Source organism: Vanderwaltozyma polyspora, genomic scaffold, assembly GCF_000150035.1.
Source record: "Vanderwaltozyma polyspora DSM 70294 KpolScaffold1025 genomic scaffold, whole genome shotgun sequence".
Taxonomy (NCBI): domain Eukaryota; kingdom Fungi; phylum Ascomycota; class Saccharomycetes; order Saccharomycetales; family Saccharomycetaceae; genus Vanderwaltozyma; species Vanderwaltozyma polyspora.
Window position 1 is genome coordinate 41,384 of NW_001834662.1, and position 16,561 is coordinate 57,944.

General features: G+C 32.7%; 10 protein-coding genes across 10 annotated transcripts; 6 read left to right on the plus strand and 4 right to left on the minus strand.

Annotated features, from left to right (window-relative positions):
- Nucleotides 1-82: 82 nt before the first annotated feature.
- Nucleotides 83-1,861, minus strand: ADE17 (bifunctional phosphoribosylaminoimidazolecarboxamide formyltransferase/IMP cyclohydrolase ADE17; the record flags this gene model as incomplete). The annotated part of the gene is made up of 1 exon (XM_001644903.1): nt 83-1,861. The coding sequence occupies one exon, from the start codon at nt 1,859-1,861 to the stop codon at nt 83-85; it is 1,779 nt and encodes a 592-aa protein (XP_001644953.1).
- An 857-nt stretch (nt 1,862-2,718) lies between these two features.
- Nucleotides 2,719-3,333, minus strand: RPL15B (60S ribosomal protein eL15; the record flags this gene model as incomplete). The annotated part of the gene is made up of 1 exon (XM_001644904.1): nt 2,719-3,333. The coding sequence occupies one exon, from the start codon at nt 3,331-3,333 to the stop codon at nt 2,719-2,721; it is 615 nt and encodes a 204-aa protein (XP_001644954.1).
- A 1,835-nt stretch (nt 3,334-5,168) lies between these two features.
- On the plus strand, nt 5,169-7,658 carry Kpol_1025p17 (uncharacterized protein; the record flags this gene model as incomplete). The annotated part of the gene is made up of 1 exon (XM_001644905.1): nt 5,169-7,658. One exon carries the CDS (start codon nt 5,169-5,171, stop codon nt 7,656-7,658), a length of 2,490 nt encoding a protein of 829 aa, XP_001644955.1.
- Nucleotides 7,659-8,338: 680 nt separating this feature from the next.
- Nucleotides 8,339-9,610, plus strand: AAT2 (aspartate transaminase AAT2; the record flags this gene model as incomplete). Its single annotated transcript, XM_001644906.1, has 1 exon — nt 8,339-9,610. One exon carries the CDS (start codon nt 8,339-8,341, stop codon nt 9,608-9,610), a length of 1,272 nt encoding a protein of 423 aa, XP_001644956.1.
- A 1,125-nt stretch (nt 9,611-10,735) lies between these two features.
- On the plus strand, nt 10,736-11,260 carry RPL11B (60S ribosomal protein uL5; the record flags this gene model as incomplete). Its single annotated transcript, XM_001644907.1, has 1 exon — nt 10,736-11,260. The coding sequence occupies one exon, from the start codon at nt 10,736-10,738 to the stop codon at nt 11,258-11,260; it is 525 nt and encodes a 174-aa protein (XP_001644957.1).
- Nucleotides 11,261-11,472: 212 nt separating this feature from the next.
- Nucleotides 11,473-12,027, minus strand: SNT309 (Snt309p; the record flags this gene model as incomplete). The annotated part of the gene is made up of 1 exon (XM_001644908.1): nt 11,473-12,027. One exon carries the CDS (start codon nt 12,025-12,027, stop codon nt 11,473-11,475), a length of 555 nt encoding a protein of 184 aa, XP_001644958.1.
- A 405-nt stretch (nt 12,028-12,432) lies between these two features.
- MRP13 (mitochondrial 37S ribosomal protein mS44 MRP13) lies at nt 12,433-13,428 on the plus strand (the record flags this gene model as incomplete). The annotated part of the gene is made up of 1 exon (XM_001644909.1): nt 12,433-13,428. The coding sequence occupies one exon, from the start codon at nt 12,433-12,435 to the stop codon at nt 13,426-13,428; it is 996 nt and encodes a 331-aa protein (XP_001644959.1).
- Nucleotides 13,429-13,814: 386 nt separating this feature from the next.
- Nucleotides 13,815-14,415, plus strand: TMH18 (Tmh18p; the record flags this gene model as incomplete). The annotated part of the gene is made up of 2 exons (XM_001644910.1): nt 13,815-13,861; nt 13,977-14,415. The coding sequence occupies 2 exons, from the start codon at nt 13,815-13,817 to the stop codon at nt 14,413-14,415; spliced, it is 486 nt and encodes a 161-aa protein (XP_001644960.1).
- Nucleotides 14,416-14,809: 394 nt separating this feature from the next.
- On the minus strand, nt 14,810-15,376 carry TOM20 (TOM complex receptor protein TOM20; the record flags this gene model as incomplete). Its single annotated transcript, XM_001644911.1, has 1 exon — nt 14,810-15,376. The coding sequence occupies one exon, from the start codon at nt 15,374-15,376 to the stop codon at nt 14,810-14,812; it is 567 nt and encodes a 188-aa protein (XP_001644961.1).
- Nucleotides 15,377-15,920: 544 nt separating this feature from the next.
- Nucleotides 15,921-16,541, plus strand: SLX9 (Slx9p; the record flags this gene model as incomplete). Its single annotated transcript, XM_001644912.1, has 1 exon — nt 15,921-16,541. One exon carries the CDS (start codon nt 15,921-15,923, stop codon nt 16,539-16,541), a length of 621 nt encoding a protein of 206 aa, XP_001644962.1.
- Between the last annotated feature and the right edge of the window lie 20 nt (nt 16,542-16,561).

Genomic DNA, 16,561 nt, shown 5'->3' on the forward strand with positions numbered 1-16,561 from the left:
ACACTGTCCGATAAAATGGAATTAGATATATTGAATGACTAAAATAAATACTTGTAAACATAATTGATATAGAAATAAAGTTCTAATGATGGAATAGACGAATTGGATTCTCAACGTAAACTAAATCAAATGAGTCGGCTGCGCTGAATACAGCTTTATCCATAACGGAACCAGCTGGTGCAGTAATGTACTTAACACCAGATCTAACTGCTCTATAAACGTTATCTGGGAATGGGAAAAATGCATCGGAAGATAAGGAAACATCAGTTAATTGTTCAATCCATTGCTTTCTTTCTTCACTAGTTAATGGAACTGGGATTTTAGCAAATTTAGATTCATATTCAGACTTTTCTGGTTCTGAAGTTGGGATTTGATCAGTAACATATAGGTCAATGGCATTCGATTTTTCTGGTCTCTTTGTACCTTTGGCCCATTCGAATGCCAAAACTCTTGGATGTTGTCTCAACCACCAGTTATCAGCCTTATCACCAGCAAGTCTGGTACAATGAATCCTTGATTGTTGACCAGCACCAATACCAACTACCATACCATTCTTTGCATAGCAAACAGAGTTTGATTGAGTATATTTCAAAGCAATTGTAGAGACTGTTAAATCGATAATAGCTTGTTCAGTTAAGTTTTTGTTCTTTGAAACAATTTCTTTAAATGTTCTCTTGTTAATAATTGCGTCATTTCTCTTTTGTTGTAAGTTAACACCATAAACTGTTCTAGTTTCTACTAGTTCAGGTTCGTAGTTTGGATCGACTTGTAAAATACAGTATTTACCGCCTTTCTTCTTCTTTAAGATATCTAAAGCCTCGGCTTCAAAACCTGGGGCAATAATACCATCGGAAACCTCTTTTGAAATTATTTGAGCAGTTGGAACATCTACAATGTTAGATAATGCAATCCAATCACCGAATGAGGACATTCTATCAGCACCACGGGCTCTAGCATAGGCACATGCCAATGGAGATAGGTTTTCAATATCAGAAACGAAGTAAATTTGCTTTTCGACGTCAGTCAATGGAATACCAACAGCAGCACCAGCTGGGGAAACATGCTTGAAAGAAGCCGCGGCCGGTAGGTTCAAAGAAGCAGACAATTCTTTAACTAATGGCCAAGAGTTCAAAGCATCTAACAAGTTGATATAACCTGGGGAACCAGATAAGACTTTGAATGGTAATTCTTCAATCTTGTCAACGTAAGCTTGTGCTGGTTTTTGATGTGGGTTAGCACCGTAACGTAGAGGTAGTTGAGCTTTATCTTCAGAATACTGTTTTCTGAAGAAATCAGAAATAGCAGAATCATAATCAGCAGTATGTTCAAAAGCTTTCAAAGCTAAGTTATTTCTTAATTCTGAGGAGATTTCACATTTAGCATTCAACTCACTCAAAAATTGTGGGTAGTCCTTTGGATCAGATAAAATAGTGACTCTGGAATGATTTTTAGCGGCAGCTCTTAATAAAGTAACACCACCAATATCTATCTCCTCGACAGCCTCTTCAACGGTGACCCCGATTTTAGCAACAGTTTCTTTGAAAGGGTATAGATTACAAACAACAAAATCAATCTTCCCAATTTTTTGTTCTTTTAAATCTTCTTCATCAGTATCTAAATTTCTAGCTAAGATACCACCATGAACAGCAGGATGCAAAGTTTTGACTCTACCACCTAACATTTCAGGGGCATGAGTAACAGCAGAAACATCTTCAACTGGGAAACCAGCTTCACGAACCAAACGAGCAGTACCACCAGAGGCTAAGATACGAACATTATGTTCAATCAATCCCTTGACTAAATCAAGCAAACCTGTTTTATCGTAGACTGATAAAATAGCAGTCTTATCAAATGAATCCATTATAATGATTGTGATAGTGTAACGTAGTGAAATGATCAATGATCAATGATATCTTGTTAATTAATAAATGAAGATTAAATTGACTTTAAACTAAATTTAACCTTTATATTATATATATAAACTCAATAAACTTAAATTGTAACAAAAGTTTTACTTAACCACTATATATATATATATTAATCTGAAGTGGATTAAATAGTGAAATATTTTAAATTTGCAATTATTATTGCTAATTAAACTTGTTGAGCGATATTGACTTTAATTAGAAAATACCTTAATATTACTTATTAGTGTTAGCATTTAGTATTAGGTCAAACCAAGATAAGAATCAAAAATTTAAAGAGATGAAAAAATAATGAAACACTGGTATCTAAAAGCACCATCCGGAATGGTATGCTATGATTGATTTAATTGAATTAATTGAATTAATTGTATTACATTAAGTTAACTCCCCCCTCATTCAGTTATGGCTTTCTGTGTGACTTTTTTAAAGTTTTGAAGTGATGTAACGCCATTAATCGATTAATATTGACTTGGTTGATAAAAGAGACTCCGGCTGTGAATAAGATGATTCTTGTTTCCATTTTTATAGGAAAAACGAATAAAAAAACTGGACAAACAAGAGTCAAATAATGGCGAATGTAGAAATCAACGAGTAGATACGTTTAGACTAGAGTTTGACACTTGTTGCTGCAAGATGATGATGATGACGATTGGAGTTCTTTATATTTTTTTTTTGATGGTTATAATGATCAATCAATCTTTGGATGAAAAAAAAAGGTTATTGGATTATGAAGTTGAATACGTAAATAATAAAAAATATATAGAGTATAGAATCTTTAAAATTAACAACCAGATTATTTTCTGTATCTCCATAGAGACAAAGTGTTTTGTCTCTTCCAGGTCTTTCTTCTACCGGCTTGAGTGTTGTGGTATCTGTGACCCTTGTTGATACCTCTGGATTTCTTACCAGTGGCAGTCAAACCTCTAGCTTCACGGTGCTTGTGAACTGGGTTACAGATCCAGTTGTAACGAGCATCTCTTCTGATAGCCTTGTGAGATGGGTCGATCAAGATGACTTCAAAGTATTTGTAAGTAGAATCTTGGTTGATCCAGTAAGAGTTCAAGACTCTCAAGTTAGCGGCACGGCGACCAACTCTTTCTTCAGCGGTAGCTCTCAATGATCTTTGGTATTTCAATTCGTTAACACCTTCATTGGTTGGCTTACCGTAGGTAGCACCCTTTGGAACTGGTCTCTTTCTGTTACCACGTCTAACTCTGACACGGTAAATGACGAAACCTTGCTTAGCCTTGTAACCTAATCTTCTAGCCTTGTCTGGTCTAGATGGTCTGGTAGCTCTGTGAATGACATTCTTTTGTCTGTATTCCCAGACTCTGATTCTTTGCAAGAATCTCATAACATCAGATTGCTTTTTTCTTTGCAATTCTTCCAAATATTTGTAGGCACCCATTTTTGATAAAGTAAAAGTTTGGTGGTTTTTTGGAAAATAGAATATAATAAAATATAACCAACAAAGAAAGTAACTGAGTTGAAATAACAAGATAACAAGAAAGTTGAACTTGTAAAATAGTAATACCAACACTTCAAGAACCAACAACTTTATATATAAAACATATATTATATATAATATCAAGAAAATATTAACCAGTGAGAAGAAGACAACGAAAATTTTTCAAAATTTTTCAAAAACAATGAAAAATTTCTTAGTGAAAAGCCCATGGGGGCCATTCCATTAGGTTGTCTCGCCATTTGATTCTGATTCTGATTCCATCGCAGAAAGTCTACAAGCAATTGGGCTAACTAGTTAGTTCGTATTACGATATGATCAGATACAGTCCCAACTGCAATTGCAATTGCAGTTGGGACTGGCAAAATCACTGTATTTCGTAGAGCTGGCTAGCTAAGACTTATCCCCATTTCCTACCTCATCGAATAATTTTTCAAATTTGAATGAAATTTGTTGAGAAGAGTGGGATTATGTTTTTGCGTCTCCTGTTCTCAGAGTTTCACCCAAGTGCATTCCCACAATTTCACATAAACCCAGGGTAACCTTTCGTAGATGGTTGTCTTTTTTCTTTTTTTCGAATTTCGAATTTCGAATTTCGAATTTCGAAGAGGTTACCCTGCACTCAGAATCCAAATCAGTCCTTATTCTGTCTCTGCCCGCTCCCATTCCAAACTAGATTTAGTCTGGATTACTGACTAGTCAACGAACCACATACGTATATATAGAGATAGATTGATGAATGGGGATGGCACTGGGGATAATTAGGAGTTATCGTGAGGTGTGTCGCTTTTTTTGTTTTGATTCTTATTTATTTATTTATATATATAAATATAAATATAAATATATAGAAAGGTACTTCTTCATAGCAGCTACCACTGCAATGCTATTAGTTGTTCTCCATCTGAAATGAAGCAATTGGATTTGGATTGTCACATGTAAAGAAAGACTCTCCTCTATCTAACATCTGTTTGATCAGACTATATGTGCAAACAGTAAACACATGATCAAGAATAGCTGCTTATTTTAATGTACTCTCTCTCTCTCTCTCTCTCTCTTGTTGTATAAGCTGATAACATGCGCAATAGGAAACATTTAGATGCGTTTCCAGGCACATTGTCTCCTGTAGAACCTACATTGCATTTATAAAACAAGCTCTCTATTTGTCTCTCTCATCATAACCCATCCCACTCCCTACCTAATTGGGTAAGTAACCAGTTAAATCAACAACATATAGTTTCGTCAAACACACCTTATCTCTCTCTGTATGTAAATGTTTCTTTATTTATTGTTACATATATCCCTCATTTCTCCGTGTGCTTCTCTTCTCTTGCTGCCTTAACTTGAAGGCATCGAAACGAAATGTGAATTGGAAAGTTTCGATTTCGATTTCGATTTAGAGATATTGATTTAGAGATATTGATTTCGAGTTCGAGTTCGAGTTCGAGTTCGAGTTCGAATTAATCAACCTTATTGCCAGTGTTCGATCCGATCAACAGGAAGGTTTTACTAGGATCTTTAGGTTACAAGATATTTTAAAGGTGTATATTGAGATCGGTTTTTTTCCTACATTTGTTTCACTAATTGGTTTATTTAAGGATACGTTAAAGGATTACTTAGAATTACTACTACTACTATTATTATTATTATTATTATTATTATAATTTTTCAAAGATTCATAAAAGGGCCAGAAATATTTTTAGTCTCTTGAATTGTATATTTAATAAAGGAAAAAGTTGAAATAGACATATCTATAGTTGAGTTACCCTTTGTAAATAAACATGAATGGGCAATATAATGATAACCCAATGGCCAATAGGCAATCAATGCCTCCAACAAGTAACTTCCAAATGAGAAACCAGCTTTTACAAAATGATTTAGGTACCATAGATATAAGAGATGAAACACCTATTTATAATAACGGTAATCATAATAACAATAATAATAATAATAATAATAATAACACCAACAATGGTAACGTTAATAATAGATTTTCTCAACCTGTTTTCCGACAACCAACTTCTCCCCAAATGTCTGGCTATCCCATGCAGCAAGGCTTTAATCAACAATACCAGAATAATTACAGCAATATAAGTTTAAACAATTCAAGAGGTTCAAATTCAACACCAACTAAAAACTCTAATACTCCAAAATCAAATAAACAGAAAGGTTTTTCAAATTTCTTTAAACATAAAGGTGGTTTTGGAAAATCAAATGGAAATGCCAAAGGTAGAGATCCAGATGATGATGACGATGTAGTTATCGATGATACTCAATCAGCATTGACATTTAATGATATCCCATCTATTAGTCATAGAGATGATAAATTTAATCATTCAACGTCAATAAATCCAATTATTCCGACTCTGATAACAAAACCTCATGAAAATATGAGTAACACAGAATACAGAAAACATATGACATTACAAAAGAAAATGGCTTATAACGCTGCAAGTCGAAACCAACAAAGCAGCCCCCAACTACCGCCAACATCACCTTCCCTGCAGCAAGGAATGCCAAGAGCAATGTCGTTACAGAGTTTCGGCAATTCAAATCCTTATCAACAACAGCAACAGCAGAGACAGCAAATGCAGATGGGTGGTAGTCCATTGAACAATCAAATGAGTCCTAATAGCTTTAATGATTTGAGGAACCCAAATTCTCCAATTCCACAAAATGGATTGCAACAAAGATTTGGTCCGAATCAAATCCCTGTTTCTTCCGAACAACCGTATCCACAAGGTTTTAACAACAATAACAGTAGTCCTAATTCAAATCCTAATAACTATCCAAGAGCAATGTCTTTGCAAGGTGCTCCACCACTACGACAAAATTTAGGATCACCTATGATGCAGCAAGGAAGGGCGTTTAATGGTAAACCAAATAATATAACACCTGTCAACTCTCAAGGTATGTCGCATGGAAACCCATTGGGCAATCATAGCAACGAATCTAATGAGCTTAAAAATTTCAATTCAGATTCATCTTTTACTTCAACTTCAGATTCGATTGTAACAAAATCAGTTGGTAATGACAACTTATCCATGACTTCAGATGGTATACCAACTAAACGAGGATCACCTTTAAAAAGTCATATAATTTCTCCATTGAGGAAAGACGAGACTGCTTCTGAGGAAGCAACTGATAAATCAGATGAGTTAGTGGCTAAAAGATTACAACTTGAAGAGAAGGAAAAACAATTGAAAGAACTTGAAGTAAACATGATTCGTCTAGAGCTGGAAGAAAAGGAAAAATACTTGAAAGAAAAAGAAGAGGAATTGAATAATAAGTTACATAAATTTAACTCCTCATCAAAGACTGAACCAAAGTTATCCTCAGAAAATGCAGCTCCAGAGGAAACGACAGATGCAGAATACTTAGATCAAAGATATAATGAAGATACTAATGGCGATGATATTCATGTGAAAGTAGCTAAAGGAATGGTTACTAAAGTTGATACACCTATACAAAGAGAAAGAAATACTGGCGTCGAAAGTATCGCATCACAACAAATCGATGATTCCTTCAATGACACTTCCAGTAATTTTATCAAGGATACTAAGACCAGTAATAATCCTTTTTTCTCAGATATTGGTACCACTTTGAATAAATCAGACTCTATATCAGCTGCGCCATCATTGGGTGAATACCCTAATGATTCAAGTTCTATTGTAAGTAGCCTAGTAGATATTGATGGAGCAAACAATGATGTCGTGGGGACAATAAATATTGAAAATAATGCAAACGATCATAATAATAATGTTGATGATAATAATGATAATGATAATAATGACGAAGACGTTTTTGAATTTGATAGTTCCATCAGTAAACCATACGAGCCTGTCTATGCTAATGCAGATGAGGTTGTCGAGGTTAATAAATTCCAGACTATAACAATAACTAATGAACAATTACATTTACTGACAGAAAATAAGGAGTTGATGAACGAAGTAGTATTGGTTTCTACTGAATTAGCAGAATCTATTAAACGTGAAACATATCTAGAAGAGAAAATAAAATTACTTGAAGAAGGTAGAAGAACCAAAGAAGAGGAAGATAAATCATTGGAATATTTTGAAATTGAGTTAAGAAAAAAGTCTGAAAAAATAGTTGAATTAATTCAACAACTTAATGATGAAAGATTGAGAAGGTTTATAGCTGAAGAGCAAGTTCTATTAAACGATAATGGAGTTAAGCCTAGCTCAGCAGAACTTGTAAATAAAATATACAAATTGAATTCGAGAGTAAAAGAACTTGAATCAAGAAATTAATTAAGTATATGTATACTAAATAAAGTACGTTATGATTGAATGAAACTTAAATCTATTTCATATAATATCGTTAATTATTATTCTCGATGACACTTTAAAAGGAAGGTAGCCATGGAGATAAAATGGATCTATCATATTTACAGAAATAAAAACTTAAACAAATAGTTACAAGTAAAATAATCTACTTAATATACCATATGCTTGGCATAATACATCCTTCAAATAATTATAAACATAAATTAATTTTACTGCAAGATATCTTCCTTTTTTTAGTCATGTTAATAAGACTAATAAAAAACTCACGTACTTAACCAAATTAGAGCTATCTCAACAACATACTACACACAGAAGATATATATGTATTTAAATCTAAATTTCCAATCAACCACTAACTAAACAAACTAAGGTTTATTCATATCTCATTATTAGCTCTGTTTAATAATCCTCTTCCTCTTGTATTTGTCTGAATCATCCAGTATCTATCTATCAAGGAATAATTTTTCAATATTTTTTCACTCTGAATGATTAGCTAGTTTAACTCGAAATCCTTTAATTTATCATACATTGCCAAATATATAAATGAGTAATGAATTGAATTTGTATTTTTGTTTAAAGGTTATTGGATTCTAAATATTAGCTTTTACTTTTCTAAATTATTCAATGGAGAGTTTCACATAGATATGTCTACAATGTCCAAGACTATTTTAAATAATATTGAATTACTACCTGCTGATGCTTTATTTGGTATTAAGCAAAGGTTTTCTCAGGATAATAGGGAACCAAAAGTTGATTTAGGTATTGGTGCCTATAGGGATAATACTGGTAAGCCATGGGTTTTACCAAGTGTTAAAGCTGCTGAAAAATTGATTCAAGAAGATCCTACTTATAATCATGAATATTTAAGCATTTCAGGTTTACCACAATTAACTAGTGGTGCTTCCAAGATTATGTTTGGCGAAGATTCTACTGCTGCTAAAGAAAAGAGAATTATTTCTGTTCAATCATTATCAGGCACAGGTGCTTTACACATTGCTGCTAAATTCTTTTCATTATTTTTTAAAGAGAAGTTAGTTTACTTGTCAACTCCTACTTGGCCAAATCATAAAAATGTTTTTGAAACTCAAGGTTTGAAAACTTCAGCTTATCCTTATTGGAATGATGCTGACAAGAGTTTAGATTTGGAAGGATTTGTTCGTAGCATTAAAGATGCACCAAGTGGTTCTATCTTTTTATTACATGCATGTGCTCATAACCCAACTGGTTTAGATCCAACAAAGGAACAATGGGGTACCATCTTGGATGAAATTGCTAAGAAGGGCCACATTGCACTATTTGATTCTGCTTATCAAGGGTTTGCCTCCGGTGACTTGGACAATGATGCGTTTGCAGTGCGTTTAGGTGTTGAGAAATTATCTGAAGTTTCACCAATTTTTATCTGTCAATCTTTTGCTAAGAACGTTGGTATGTACGGTGAAAGAGTTGGTTGTTTCCATTTGATTGTACCAAGACAGGAACCATCCGTTGATGTCGACTCTATTAAGAAAGCTATTAATTCTCAATTAGCTAAAATAGTTCGTAGTGAAGTATCCACCCCTGCAGCATACGGTGCTAAGATTGTTGCCAAGATATTAAATGAACCAAGTTTGACTCAACAATGGCACAAAGATATGGTTACTATGTCATCTAGAATCACCAAGATGAGACATTCTTTGAGAGATCACCTTGTTGCATTAGGTACTCCAGGTAATTGGGATCATATTGTTAATCAATGTGGTATGTTTTCATACACTGGTTTAACCGCAGAAATGGTCGCAAGATTAGAGAGTAACCATGCAGTATACCTAGTTTCATCAGGTAGAGCCTCAATTGCTGGTTTGAACGATGGTAACGTCGAATATGTAGCAAAGGCTATTGATGAAGTTGTTCGTTATTTTCAAACTTCTAAATTGTGAGAAGCAATTATTAGAATAATTTTGAAAATCAATTTGAAACAAGTAGGAACTTTTTATGTTATATATAAATAAGAATGATTAATTTTAATAATATCCATATGAACATTTTTATCATATACATACATTTACTATATTTGGTGTCACTCCAGATTCTTTGATTGATAAATCAATTAATTTGTGCATATTTCTTCTCCCATATAAAGTGCCAGTAATCAATTATATCATACATAATAATTATGCGCATACGGCTACTATATGATACTAGATTGAAGAGGAAATGGGGAATGAGCAAAATGGCAGATATCTCCCTCCCTTCCTTCTCTCCCTTCTCTCCCCTTTCCCCAGAATTACAGACTCTACATTGTCACGTTCCTGTCACCTGACCAACTTCCATTTGCATTCCTAAGTGACTGTTCGTTTCATATCCACACATCCGTGCACCCACATCATGCATTAATTTATTCCTTCATTTTCTCCCCGTTATAGACAACAACTGCCTTTTTTTTTTTGTCCATAAAATAAAACCGAGAAAAAATAAATAAATACATAAATGCAGATTCATCTTTCTAAGAAACACGCCTAGAGATCATGATAAAAAACAGTGAAACAAAAATCAAAACCAAAATCAACAAGCAAACCGACGCAATGAAACAAATTCACTCTTGTGTTTTTTTTCAGTAAAATTTCACTTTTTGTTCACACAAACAGTACAGCACAGCAAGCAGTACTGCTAATGAATAGATAGTATGTGATGAATTGTAACAACCAACTAACTGTACCTGCACTGACTTTCTAAGATATGTAATGCAATGAGTATTGGAAAGCTACAATTATCTATCATCTGTTGTCATTGTTCGTAAAATATCAATCAGAGAGAGAGTTTATAGTTTGATAGATGGATGGGATTGGAATGTATTGCAATTTGAATTGAATGATGATGGATGGAATTGAGATGACCATGACCTTTCAATCAATGGTTTACTGTATAGTGTAGATTTGAATATTGCAATTTGATTAAAAATGAAATGATATATAAGAATCATACTATTTGTCAAGTGGATTTTTGTTTTATCTCAGGTTTATTTCATTGATTAAAGATAACCAATACACAAATATATCGCCAAGATGTCTGCTAAAGCTCAAAACCCAATGCGTGAATTGAAGATCGAAAAGTTGGTCTTAAACATTTCTGTCGGTGAATCCGGTGACAGATTGACCAGAGCTTCAAAGGTCTTAGAACAATTATCTGGTCAAACTCCAGTCCACTCCAAGGCCAGATACACTGTCAGAACCTTCGGTATTAGAAGAAATGAAAAGATTGCTGTTCACGTTACCATCAGAGGTCCAAAGGCTGAAGAAATCTTGGAAAGAGGTTTGAAAGTCAAAGAATACCAATTGAGAAACAGAAACTTCTCTGCTACTGGTAACTTTGGTTTCGGTATTGACGAACATATCGATTTAGGTATCAAGTACGATCCATCTATTGGTATTTTCGGTATGGATTTCTACGTCGTTATGGGTAGACCAGGTGCTAGAGTCGCCAGAAGAAAGAGATGTAAGGGTACCGTCGGTAACTCTCACAAAACTTCCAAGGAAGACACTATCTCTTGGTTCAAGCAAAGATACGATGCTGAAGTTATGGACAAATAAGTGTTGTAACATCGATTTTAATATAAATAAATATACCATTGCACTTTAAACCGTGTTTATTCTTATTTTAAAAATAAATTCATTAAATTTAGATATAATTAAATCAATATTATTTATATAATTAATTTTTGTTATAATATTATACGCTTCATACTCATTCATTAAAAAAGGATACCATATAAAATTTATCTAATTATTGATATTCTTATATTTTATTTTAAATTATTGCGTAAACTGTCATGCCAATCTGTTGTCATCATCTTTTCTGCATTCGCAAACTTATTCTGTGACTGTTCACGGTATTTGTTAATTTGTTCAATTTCTTTAATTTGTTTCTCTATCTTCATATCCACCATTTCCAACCCATTACTGACATAATCGTTATTAATTGCCCATTGATTTAAAATTGTTCGTGACATTAATTCATCCAGCGTCAGTTCTTGGTGTCGCAGGTAGGAAAGTATTATTTCATATTTATCCATATCATGAATAGATCCCTCTAGTGAATATCTAGAGTCATCAATCCCTTGTGTCGTTGTATTCTTTGCTTGTTTGCTCTTTTGATAACCAATGTCAACATCTGTATCACGTGACCCACGTTTACGACTATTAGTTTCATTATATACATCACTCTTGTGTAGCAATTTTAACACATCTGGATGGACTTCCACCATTTCAAGACTACTCAAAGTCTCTTTGAACATATTTTCAGCCTGTTGTTGATAATAGACACTAACTTCATGATCAGAGAAAGGCAACGATGTCATTTTTAAAACCACGGAAATATATATTTACCAATAGTTTAACAGTAACTGAACCAAAATTTTCCAAATAAATTACACAACCAACTCAAAATTGTACTATTAATCAGTAAACCTACTCCTGTTCCTCTTTCAAACCCTTTTATTGGCTTCTTTGCTAAACCAAACTATTTCAATATTGGTTTCTAATTTTTCACATTTAAATTTTATTCAAAAATATCTTTAACAATTTAAAAAAGTGAAAAACTATCACCAAAACTATAGTCAAGATCTAGACAAAAGCTACAAGAATAGTGTATAAGAAGAGAGCTAGGGTTCTATTGACGGTGCATTTAGTGATAAGTTATCATTAAATTATATTACTTTGTATTCGTTAAGCTTTTGAAGGTGATCAATTCTTTTTGATTCAGGATGTCAAGTTTGAGAGCTTTGTCATTTAAGAGATTCTCTTCATCATTATCTCCAAAACAGCAATTGGATGAATTCCTTTTGTATAATAAGACTCCAGTAAAGAACAGACCGTGGATTTATCGTCGTAAGAATGCTAATGTGTTGCTAGCCTTAGATTTGAAAGATCCAGATACTGGGAAGGCAGTCAAACCTCGTAAACCATTTCAAATTATTGGTAGAGATGTTTTGAATCAATACATGAACACAATAAAACCACATTCTGGAGAGCTATTAAATTGGTTTAGAGATTGGACTAGTTTAACTACAAGAAGGGCTCCAGTTTGGATGTATATTAACAATAAGTTATTACAAAATATGCTAATTGCTTCATTTTTTGAACTTGGTTCTTATACTCACCTAGTAAGTGCTCTTTATTCCAAGAAAAGTTCATTTATCGAAGCTGGTAATTCAAAATCGTTTGATCTTGAACACTTTTTCAATACAATTATCATGTGTAACATTCACAGAAATTATGTTAGAGGTTATAAAGATAGTGAACTGACAAAACGTAAGGTTATCGCGGCTTGGAAAACTTGCTCCTACAAGAAGGATGCCACTGGTATCTCCAAGATATTAGTCAACACTTTATGTAGACAACAAGGAATTCAAGATACTGATTTTATCAGAATTAGGTTTAACGACTCAATAAATTTGCCATTATTAGAAAATATTGGAGCTGCTTCACAAGAAGATTTAACTAAATTTCATTCCGATAACATTGGTAACTATTTAAGAACAAGAACCATAATGGATTTTAACGATAATGTTGATAGTAAAATTGTTGATTTTGTAAATGGGTTCAAATCTGTACAACAAAAATTAAACAAAGAAGACATTTATGATAAATACAAAGTCTCTATGACTGAAATTTGGAAACAAGAACCAAAAGAAAAAGAAGAAGCCAAGGAAGCTGAGAAGGAATCTGCAACTGAGAAGGAAACTTCTAACAAAGAATAAAGCATGTCATAAATGTCAAAAGTCATTTTTTAATATTATATTCATCCTGTACATAAAATAGAAATGTCTTCATCCGAATGATATTTATATTATACATAATATATTAAATTTAAAGGTCTAATAGATATTCAAATAATTTAATTATCAATTAAATATTTAATTGACACTAATAGTCATAAGTGAACCGTTTTATTTTCTTACTAATAAAAGTCACTTTAAAATTCTTAGTTGCGGGTTGGTTTGATATAGAACATAGTAAAAAATAATACTGAATTGGTATATAAACGATTTAAAGTTCAACTTCAATAATTATTTAAATTGATGGAATAAAAGTTATATGTTAAAGGACATAGACTATTTATCTGCAATCAATTGACCAATACGAAATGTCTCTATTTAAACCAACCTGTCATCTTTTGTTTTATTCATTTGTGTATGTGCTTTTTTTTTGGTTTGTCAGGAACCATCCCTTTAAATAATTTGATTTTAGATCAGCTTTACTAACAATTGAAGTAAGTTAAATATCTGTTAACTTCTATTGGAGATAGTTTTGGTGGAACTACATTTTACTCATATGCTGCATCACCTGTAGCATTTAAAACTTTGGAAAGAGATCAATTTTCTAAGCTTCAAAGTAAGGTTTTCCCTGGATTCTTTTTTTTACAATCTGTTTCACCATTGATATTATTATTCACATCACCAATTGCTTTAACCAAGGCTCCAATTGCTGCTTTGACTATTGCTTCAATTAGTGGTGTCACTAATTTATCATGGTTATTACCATGGACTCGTAGAATTAAGGAAGAAAGAAAGGCTTTGGCTGACAGATTAGAGGGTAAAGAATTAGAAGCATTTGATAAGGATCTACGTAAAGAATTTGGTAAAGCTCATGGCTTGAGTTTGCTTTTCAATTTCACTAATGCTCTAGGTTTATTAACTTATGGTATTTATTTGAGCAAAGGTATTTTAAGATACTTACCAAAATAATTAAATTATCCTTGAGTGAGAATAATAGGAATCTTATTAAATCGTTCTAAAGGTAACTTGTAAATACTTATATATACGTATACACAAATATACCTAGATATATATAATGTTATGTTTATTTCAATATTATTTCGAATAACTGATTATATGTTCAATGTATATATTTTATATATATATTAAATTTTAGAGATCGTAATGTCAACAACAAATAAGCACACTGGAAATGCACAACGAAACTGTCTATCTATATGTACAGAAGAGGGAAGAAAGATATGATTGGTAATGGAATTTCAATTAACATGAACAATGTAATAATAATAAAAAAGAAAGAGATAAATGGCAAAATAATTTTGTTTTATATTTTTTTTTTTGTTAAGAATCGTTAAGGTTTAAATTATTCGTCAATATCATTAACTTTAGACATTGCGGCTAATTCAGCTTCACTGACAGCAGCAGTTGGATTTTGGACACCGTTTATAATTGAGGCGATGTTAGTTGGAGGGTATACAGCAATCATCAATACGATATATTCATAAATGTTTTCTGGTACACTTCTTTGATATATGCCTAATAAATCAGCTGGGTTAGGGTATACACTTAAAGCTTTATAGAACTTACAAGCAGCTTCTAATTCTTTACCAGGAACAACAGATAAACGTTCACCCAATTCGACATTAGTGGCAAAGGAAGCTTCTCTTTGTGCTGGATCAGTAGGTAATGGATCAGTAGCCAAGTCTTTAGTTAAAGCTTCACCAACTTCTTGTAACTTCCTTTGTTTAGCTTCTTCTTCTTCCAATTTCAAAGCCTTTGCCTGTTTTTTTAATTCACGTTTTAAACCTTTTCTAAACTCTGGATTATTTCTTCTTTGGTAATCAAAATAGATAGCATAACCAGTTAGAGATAAAGCTGTTAGAGCACCGGTAACTGCTAAAACACGAGAAAAAGCACTAGATTGAGACATTATGTTATTAAATTAAATTGAAGTATTCCCTTTTGAATAATTAATATAGTTTCTCCAAGTATCTATTTTTATATTTATATTTTTTCTTTAATTCTCCACCTGAGGTTTCCCTTCTTTGCTGGTCAAACACCCCTTTGTAATGAAAACAACAACCAATTAATCAATAACAGTCACTGCTAAAGCCTTTCAATAGATTCACAACTTCCTAAAGTACCTAATCAACCCCATTCAAATCAAAAAACATATTTGATACTTCTTCAAAAGGTTAAACTTTTTTCTATGAAGTATTAAGTCAGTTCGAAAATTTTTCAGTATTTCTTCTTTAGATAATTCGTTAGATATTCGAAAGGGAAAGAAAGCCTAAGCTGCAAAAATTGAAAAATTATTCAAAAAGGCGACATGATCGTTTCGATGAGATGAGATGAGATGAGATGGGAAGAAATGGAGATAAAAGGGTAAAGATATTTGATATTTGCTAATATTATCTTCGGTTCCTTCTTATATTCATAGATATATATATATTGTGGAGAAAGTTTGGTTTATAATGGTTGCGAAGAAGAGAAATACGTTAAGAAGCAAGGCAGCAGCAGGCAGAAATGCTAAAACTTCAGTTCTTGAAGATAGTGTTTTAAATGAGTTACCACCAGACCCTAAGGCCTTTTTGCATCAACATAGGGAGTCTAAGAGGGATAAGCAGAATACCAAGCAACAATCCTTTTTGTCTCAAATTAAAAACAAGTCACTTGGATTGGATTCAAATCTAGCAGGTATCTCAAAATCTGCTGCAAGACGTAGAAAGAGAAAGATAAGAGATGATTTAAAACCAAAGATGGGCGAACTTTTGACGTCTTTGGAGAAAGAGGAGGATTTGAAAGAGTATACACAAGATCAAGATGATAGTAAAGATGCAGATGGTGACGAACAAATGGAAATATCAATAAATAATGTAACTAAGATAACAAAATCAAATAAATATGGGAAATTATCGCATGAACTACCAGGTAGTGTTAAAATAAAAAAGAACCAGCCAAGCATAAGAAATCAAAAAGGTGCCAAACAACTGGCAATTGATGAATCAAAAAGGTTTAATCAAGTTCTAACAAATCAATCATTTCAACAAAATCCATTCGGATCATTAAGAGAGATCATTAAAATGCAAAAATAATAAAAGGTTGGTGACTCTCA